At 51.5% G+C, this 8,947-nt stretch overlaps 1 protein-coding gene across 1 annotated transcript in view; it reads right to left on the reverse strand.

The window, feature by feature from the left end:
• BCL7A (B-cell CLL/lymphoma 7A) overlaps positions 1–8,947 on the reverse strand; it is a 31,635-nt gene that overhangs the window by 17,913 nt on the left and 4,775 nt on the right. Inside the window, exons 3-4 of the mRNA XM_011948590.1 lie at positions 8,038–8,134; positions 298–465 (exon numbers count right to left, since the gene is read on the reverse strand). Of these exons, the coding sequence (XP_011803980.1) occupies positions 298–465; positions 8,038–8,134 (265 nt within the window). The remainder of the gene's footprint in view (positions 1–297; positions 466–8,037; positions 8,135–8,947) is intronic.

Here is an 8,947-nt window from a genome sequence, read left to right on the forward strand (position 1 = left end):
TTTTTGTAGAGATGAGGTCTTGCTATGTTGCCCAGGCTGGTCTTGAACTCCTGGGCTCAAGCAGTCCTCACACCTTGGCCTCCTAAAGTGCTAGCATTACAGGCTTGAGCCACTGCACCTGGCCTGTCTGATTTTTTTAATTCTCCCACGATACCATGTACTCCAGGTGTCACCTCTCTTTACTGTCTCCGTGCTGCGGCTGGCACATGACAGGGCCTCCTGGAACACCTAGCCACAGACCGCCTGAAGGCCGGTTACAGGGAGGCCGTCAGAGCCCCATCTCCAGAGGCCACGTACCTTCAGCTCCTGGGCGCTCCTTCCCATCAGCCTGGGCCTCGTCTGCCTTGGCCTCGGTGCCGTCGCTGGGCACAGCCGAGTTGGGCTCTGGAGCGGGGCTGGAGTTGCTGCTGTTCTCCTGCTTGATGGGGGAGGCATCTGCGATGGAGCTCTGGTTGCTGTTGTCGTCTGTGGGGTGTGGGAACAGAACCACAGGATGAAATCCCACAGCTGCCAAGGACGGGCAGGTCGGAGCACTCAGCATCCCTGCGCCTCAATGCCCGGAACCCACAGCAGCTCTCCCACCGGGGAGGGGTCTGGTTATTGTTTGTTTTTTTTTTGAGACGGATCTCGCTGTGTCAACCAGGCTGGAGGACCGTGGTGCAATCTCAGCTCACTACCTCCACCTCCCGGGTTCAAGTGATTCTCCTGCCTCAGCCTCCCGGGGAGCTGGGACTACAGGCACCACTCCTGGCTACTTTTGTATTTTTAGTAGAGACGGGGTTTCACCACGTTGGCCAGGCCCATCTTGAACTCTAGACCTCTGGTGATCCGCCCACCTCGGCCTTCCAAAATGGTGGGATTACAGGCATGAGCCACTGCACCCGGCCACGCGGTAGGGGTCTGGATACTGGATACTCCTCTTCCTGAGACCCCTGAGCTCACTCCCACCCCCACCCCCATCCACCCAAGCACCACAGCTGTCCCATGTGTCCAGAGAGGCAAAGAATTCCGGCGCTGGCCTGACCTTCCCCACACTGAGCCAATTGTACCCTGTGTCTGGAGGCAACCAGCTGGGGATGGTGGCCTAACATATTTAAAATCTTGGGGGGACATTTGAGGCCTCATTCTGGGTGTAGAAACCAGGCGCCTTGTGTGTCTGGCAGAGAAGTGACACGGAAGACATGGCATGGTCCGTGAGGCGGGACTGCCAAGACGTTCTGTCTGACTGATGCAGCCTGGAGCCGAGTTCCACTTGATAGGAAATAAAAGGGAGAGAGAGACAGCGGGAGGTGGCACATTCCACGGGACACGTGGTCCACTCCCTTAAAGTCAGTATCATATTAAAAAATTTTCAAAAAAAGTGGGGGAGGGGAGATGATTTTAGAATAAAGAAAGCTAGGAGACTTGACAAAATATGATGTATGGAAATTATTTGGATCCTGTTTCGAAGGTGCCAGCTGTAACACTTTGGAACAACTGGGGAATTTGAATACGGTCTGGGTTTTAAAAGCTATTAAGGAACTGTTGGTTAATTTAGTTGGAAATGATCATGGGACAGTGGGTATGTAGAAACGTCCTGTTTTTAGCAGTGCATGCTGTGACGTTTAGGTGCAGACTTGAATGTCATGAGGCAGGGAAATTTACCAGAAAATGCTTCAGTGCCGGCTGCAGGCCAGTGTCAGGATGCTCTGAACTTTTACACTTTTTTTTTTTTTTGAGACGGAGTCTCGCTCTGTTGCCCAGATTGGAGTGCAATGGTGCGGTCTGGGCTCACTGCAACCTCCGCCTCCCGGGTTCAAACAATTCTCCTGCCTCAGCCTCCCAAGTAGATTACAGGCGCCTGTCACCATACCTGGCTGAGTTTTGTATTTTGAGTAAAGACAGGTTTCACCATGTTGGCCAGGCTGGTCTCAAACTATTGGCCTCAGGCGATCCGCCCACCTTGGCCTCCCAAAGTGCTGGGATTACAGGTGTGAGCCACCGCACCCGGCCACTAGCTGTGTATTTTTTATATGTGAATTATATTTTAATTACAAAAATTTAACACATCGAAAAAATAGATGAGACAAATATGGCATCATGTTCATGAAAGTCAAGGTGGAGTGTAGAGGGGGCTGTATTCCCTTCTCTACTGTTCCTGACAACAAAACCCTTTACAATACAAACAAGAAGGAGAAGGGTCATTGGCAGTGGCACCCACAGTGGGGCTGCAGGCAGAGCTGGGGCCCGGGCTGCACCTCCCCTGTCCTGCACCCCCTTCTCAAGCACATAGAGTCACTCTATTTAGTTTTCTGAGATGGAGTCTGTCACCCAGGCTGGAGTGCAGTGGCGCGATCTCGGCTCACTATTATCTCCACCTCCTGGTTCAAGCAATTCTCCTGCCTCAGCCTCCCAGGTAGCTGGGATTACAGGCGTGCACCACCATGCCCAGTTAATTTTTGTTATTATTATTATTTTTTAGTAGAGACGGGGTTTTGCCGTGTTGGCCAGGCTGCTCTTGAACTACTGACCACTCACCTCAACCTCCCAAAATGCTGGGGTTACAGGAGTGAGCCACCACGTCCAGCCATCTATGTATTTTTTATTTTTAGAGACAGGGTCTTGCTCTGTCACCCAGGCTGGAGTACAGCAGCAGAATCATAGCTCACTGCAGCCTCGAACTCCTAGGCTCAAGCTAATCCTCCTGCCTCTGCCTCCTGGGTAGCTGGGGCCACAGGCATGTGCCACTGCATCTGGCTAATTTTTAATTTTTTTGTAGAGATGGGGCCTCACTATGTTGCCCAGGCTGTCTTGGACCCCTGGGCTCAAGTGATCCTCCTATCTTGGCCTCCCAAAGCACTGAGATCATAGGCCTGAGCCACTATGCCCAACCTAGGAGAGTCGTTTTAAACAGCAGAGACCCAAGTGGAGGTTTCAAAACCAACACAATATGAAGCAGCCTTTCTGGGGGCCATGCTGCACCCGGGCCAACGGCCACTTTTGTAAACATGAGAAGGAGACAGAGATATCCCAACAGACCTGGGCACCTGCCACCATGGCAGGCACTAGGCAAAAGCATTTATGGTCACCTCGTGGAATCCTCCCCACAACCCGCTGGCAAGGTGCCATTACCACCTTCACTTTCCAGAGGGGGAAACTGCGGCTGGGAGCAGCAGAGCCACTTGCTGGACCCATCTGCCCAACTCCCAGCCCCATGTCCCTCCTCTACCTCAACCTGCCAAGGAAGCACCAGGCAGTCAGGCGGCCCCACACCGATGACCTGGATCTGATTTTAACTGTACTCTGGGGTGCTCGTTACACAAAAGCATCCTCTTGTGAATTCTGGGACTTAAACAAAACAAAACAAAAAGGATGTGTGCTCCCCGATTTCTCCCTCGAGAAAATCTAAACTTTCTTCCTACAGCAAGCACGTGTGCAAGAAGCTGGCCCCATAGGTTCCTGGGTTGTGTTAATGAATGACAATGAGCACTAATGTTTAACGTCTGGTCTAGCCTGGTAGCCTGGTAACAGCGTGACACCGATACTTGGGCTAACTTCAGCTGAGTCTTGTGGACTAAAGGGCCCAGGGCACCACTCTCTGCCTTCATCTCCTGCTGTACCCATCCTCCCACTGGAAGCCTTCCAGGAAACTCGCCCAGCCCACACCTTTCCCTGACCTTCCCATTCACACGACTGCAGTCTGACTGGGTTTCGGCCGCACGTGCATGAAAATGAAAATGAGAAAGTGAACAGGGCTCCTGTGTCTGGGGACCTGGTTTGTTCAGCATTCTAGATTTTTCTGGAGAGTTCGTCCAGGTCACAAACCTGGATCTTTATTTATTTTTTTTTTTTTGAGACACGGCCTCACTCTCTTGCCCGGGCTGGAGTGCAGTGGCGCGATCTTGGCTCACCACAACCTTCCCTTCCCAGTTCAAGGGATTTTCCTGCCTCAACCTCCTGAGTAGCTGGGATTACAGGTGCCCGCCACCATGCCCAGCTAATTTTTGTATTTTTAGTAGAGATGGGGTTTCACCATGTTTGGCCAGGCTGGTCTCCAACTCCTGACCTTAAATGATCCTCTCAACTTGGCCTCCCAAAGTGCTGGGATTACAGGTGCGAGCCACCACGCCCAGCCACAAACCTGGATTCTGTCTTCAAAGGACCTCAAATGCCAGCAATGGCACTGCAAATTATGAACTTGCTAACCATGCATGTTACTTCACCTCACTGGGCCTTAGTTTCTCCGTCTGTAAAATGGGGTTGGTAATTAGACTCAAACGAGGCAATGATGCTTAGCATGATACTTGGCACGTTGTGACGGTTTCATAAATGTGAGCTGTTAACAGGCCAAGGTTTTTTCAAATTTTTATTATAGGCTGGGCACAGTGGCTCATGCCTATACTTCCAGCACTTTGGGAGGTTGAGGGAGGAGGATTGCTTGAACTCAGGAGTTTGAAACCAGCCTGGGCAACATAGCAAGACCCTGTCTCTATTTTTGAATAAAATAAAATAATTTTTTTTTTGATGGAGTCTTGCTCTGTCGCCCATGCTGGAGTGCAGTGGCGCGATCTCAGCTCACTGCAACCTCCGCCTCCCGAGTTCAAGCAATTCTCCTGCCTTAGCCTCCCAAGTTACAGGCGTGTAGGACCACACTCAATAATTTTTGTATTTTTAGTAGAGATGGGATTTTACCATGTTGGCCAGGCTGGTCTCTAACTCCTGACTTCAAATGATCCTCCCACCTCAGCCTCCTAAAGTGCTGGGATGACAGGCATAAGCCACCATGCCTGGCCCAAAATAAAATATTTATTATGATTATATCTATCTATCTATCTATCTGTCTATCTATATTTTTTAAAGAGATGGGGTCTTGCTCTGTTGCCCAGACTGGAATGCAGTGGTACAATTACCTTTCACTGCAGCCTCCAACTCCCAGGTTCAAGTGATCCTTCCACCTCAGCCTCCAGAGTAGAGTAGCTGTGACTATAGGTGTGTGTCACCACACCCAGCTAAATTTATTATTAATTTTTAATCTTTTTTTTTTTTTTTCAGACAGAGTCTTACTCTGTCGCCCAGGCTGGAGAGCAGTGGCACAATCTTGGCTCACTTCAAGCTCTGCCTCCCAGGTACACACCATTCTCCTGCCTCAGCCTCGCGAGCAGCTGGGACTACAGGCACCCGCCACCATGGCCGGCTAATTCTTTTGTATTTTTAGTAGAGACAGGGTTTCACCATGTTAGCCAGGATGGTCTCAATCTCCTGACCTCGTGATCCACCCACCTCAGCCTCCCAAAGTGCTGGGATTACAGGTATGAGCCACAGCACCTGGCCTATTATTTTTTTGTAGAAATGAGGTCTCCCTATGTTGCCCAGGCTAGTCTCAAGCTCCTGGGCTCAAGTGATCCTCCTAACTCGACCTCCCGAAGTGTTGGGATTACGGGTGTGAACCACTGTGCTTGGTCCCATGCCAAGGTTTTTTGTTTTGTTTTTTTTTTTGAGACGGGAGTCTCGCTCTATCGCCCAGGCTGGAGTGCAGTGGTGCGATCTCGGCTCACTGCAAGCTCCGCCTCCCGGGTTCACGCCATTCTCCTGCCTCAGCCTCCCAAGTAGCTGGGACTACAGGCGCCCACTGCCACGCCCGGCTAATTGTTTGCATTTTTAGTAGAGACGGGATTTCACCGTGTTAGCCAGGATGGTCTCGATCTCCTGACCTCGTGATCTGCCTGTCTCAGCCTCCCAAAGTGCTGGGATTACAAGTGTGAGCCACCACGCCCATTTTTTGTATTTTTAGTAGAGACAGGGTTTCACCATGTTGGCCAGGCTGGTCTTGAACTCCTGACCTCGTGATTCGCCTGCCTCGGCCTCCCGAAGTGCTGAGATTACAGGCATGAGCCACCACCGCTGTGATTTTCTAAAGCCCGCTCAGAAACCTACCAGTCCCCCTACCCTTGGAACTGGTGACTGTGTTTTCCAGACAGGTCAATTTGAGCATGTGGGGAGGTTTGCTGGCCTTTCTTCCCTAGAACAAGACAGCCCTGCGGCATCTGGAGAGATCAGAAACTCCAGCAAACCAATATTCCCTTCCAGTTTCTTATTTAGTTATTTATCTACTACTACCTGGCTGGACCAAAGGTTCTGGTGGTCAAAAGTACATTGAAATTAGGGTCAAGAGACTGAAAAGGGCAAGAGTTGCAGGCTCTTGTCTTAGCAGGCCAGACAGGTGATAAAGAGGCGGTGGGTGACCCAGGTGGGCCTGGAGGTGCCACACTCTTCATAAGGGAAGGTGGCTCTGGCTTCAGGCAGTTCCAGGCAGCCCCTGCCTCAAGGCAGCACACAGCGATCGGGCTGCCAGATCTGATTTCTCAAGGGATGGCAGGATGGCGATTTACTGATTTTCAAACATGGAAAGCCAACTTAATTTTCATGAAGCTTTAGGGATGGGCACGGTGGCTCACACCTATAAATTCCAGCACTTTGGGAGGCCAAGGCGGGTGTTCGAGACCAGGAGTTCGAGACCAGCCTGGGCAACATGGTGAAACCTACTATCTACTAAAATAAAAAGAAAATTAGCCAGGCTTGGTAGCACAAGCCTATAATCCCAGCTACTCAGGAGGCTGAGGCAGAAGAATTGCTTGAACCCAGGAGGTGGAGGTTGCAGTGAGTTGAGATCGCACCACTGCACTCCAGCCCGGGTGACAGGAGCGAGACTCTGCCTAAAAACAAAAAAACAAAAAAACAAAAAAAAAAACAAAAAACAAAAAGGAACTGTAGGTTTGAATTTCTGAGGGCGTTTTCCTTGGGTGGATGGAGACAACTGTGAGGACCTGTGGGGGACACTGGGGACCGGCTCGGAACGTTCTGTGTTTTGACCTGGGTGGTTACACGGGTGTGTGCAGTTTGGGAACATTTCACGGAGGTGTACACATATCATCTGCACGTTTCCTCTCAAACAAAAAGGTCAAAACAGAAACAGACACCAGCAATAGGAAACGATGGCACACAGCACCATCTGGATTTGGTTGATGGACCTAGGTTACAACTTTTTTGGTTTTTTTGCCTTTTGAAGAGATGGGGTCTCACTGTATTGCCCAGGCTGGAGTGCAGCAGCTACTCTCAGGTGCGATCATAGCACACTGCAGCCTTGAACTCCTGGGCTCAAGCGATCCTCCCACCTCAGCCTCCCGAGGAGCGAGGACTACAGGTGTGTATCCCCCGTACCTGGCTAAGTTACAACATTTGAAATCCAACAGCAAAGGGAGTTAGGCTGTAGACATGGAAGGGCAGTTCCCAAGGTCCTGGTGGGATTCACATGAAGTCAGAAATCCAGTTTGGAGGCCGGGCACGGTGGTTCATGTCTGTAATCCCAGCACTTTTGGAGGCTGTGGCGGGCAGGCCACTTGAGGCCAGGAGTTCGAGACCAGCCTTATCAACATGGTGGAACCCCGTGTCTACTAAAAAATATAAAAATTGGTCAGGGATGGTGGCGCATGTCTGTAGTCCCAGCTACTTGGGAGGCTGAGGCAGGAAAATCGCTTGAACCCAGGAGGCATAGATTGTAGTGAGCCAAGACCACGCCACTGCACTCCAGCCTAGGCAACAGAGCGAGACTCCGTCAGACTCCATCTCAAAAAAAACCAAACCAAACCAAACCAAACAAACAAAATCCAGTCTGGAGAGTTCCAGCAGCCAAAACAAAATGGGAAACACAGCCACTTATATAATGTATATGGAGGGGGAGGAAACATACATCCAAACAATCTTCCTGGGCCCACGAGGCTGACGGAAACCTCTCCTGTGTGCTTCTTGTCCCTGGGTGAGGAGAGGGTCTAATTTCTACGTCTCTGGCTTAGTTTATGTCTCTTGGCTTGGTACGCTGGGAAAAGAAACTTCCTCTCCTCTGCTGTCTTCTCCTTGGCACAGAGGCCTCCGGGCCCTGCCCAGCCCTCCTACCCCTTGCCTGGAATGTGAACAAACCTGCTGGAGAAACAAAAACATGACCGAGTGCTTGGCCAAGGCCCCAGGTTGGGCAGGAGAGGCTGGCAGGCCGCGGGCACTCACCATGCATGTCCATCATCCCTGGGGAGGAACTGTTCTCCGGAGTGGTCACCTCTGAGCCACACTTCTCGTCCTTGCCTTTTTTCTTATTCTTGTTTTTCTGCAGGGGAGAATGGAGCAGAAACCGAGTCACCAGATCGCATGTGTGTGCGCACGTGTTCCGAGGCCCTGGGGAGAGGTGTGACTATTTTATTCCGTGGCAGCCTTCTGGAGCCCCCAGGCCTCCGGAGGGTTCTCCTGGGCCTGCATTTGAATGCGTCCTATTAGGGACTGGCCTCTGGATCTCGCCCACTGTGGAATCAAAGAGCCCCACGGAGGGGAGGGTTCTGAGGCTGGCCCCGCTCCGGCACCCTGGGAAATAAGCCTGCCTGTGTCTGGGACTGTCAGCAGCAGTGTGGAAACGCCCTGGCTGGCAGGAGCTGCCTCCTCTTTTAGGGAGAGTATCTGGGGAAGAGGCCACCATCAGCCCAGAGCAGGCACAAAGCAATGCCCGGGGACCCAGAGGTCACTCATGTGCGCCAGCTGCAGGCCCCCGGGGGCAGCCTTTCTCAAAGTGTGCTCCGCCGACCTCCAGCACAAACGTGCAGGAGGAGTTAGGAGGGAAGACCCGGTAGAAAGGAGGGAGGGTGGGGATGCTTTTTGTGCCATTCCTTTTTTTTTTTTTTTTTTTTTGAGACAGAATCTCGCTCTGTCAGTGCAGTGGTGCGACCATGGCTAGAGTACAGTGGTGCGACCATGGCTCACCGCAACCTCCAACTCCCGGATTCAAGCGATTATTTTGCCTCAGCCTCCCAAATAGCTAGAGCTAGAGGCGCACGCCACCACACCAGGCTAATTTTTGTATTTTTAGTGGAGACGGGTTTCACCAATATTTTGGCCAGGCTGGTCTTGAACTCCTGACCTGATGATCTGC

This window comes from Colobus angolensis, unplaced genomic scaffold (genome assembly GCF_000951035.1).
Source record: "Colobus angolensis palliatus isolate OR3802 unplaced genomic scaffold, Cang.pa_1.0 Scaffold28, whole genome shotgun sequence".
Classification (NCBI taxonomy): Eukaryota; Metazoa; Chordata; class Mammalia; order Primates; family Cercopithecidae; genus Colobus; species Colobus angolensis.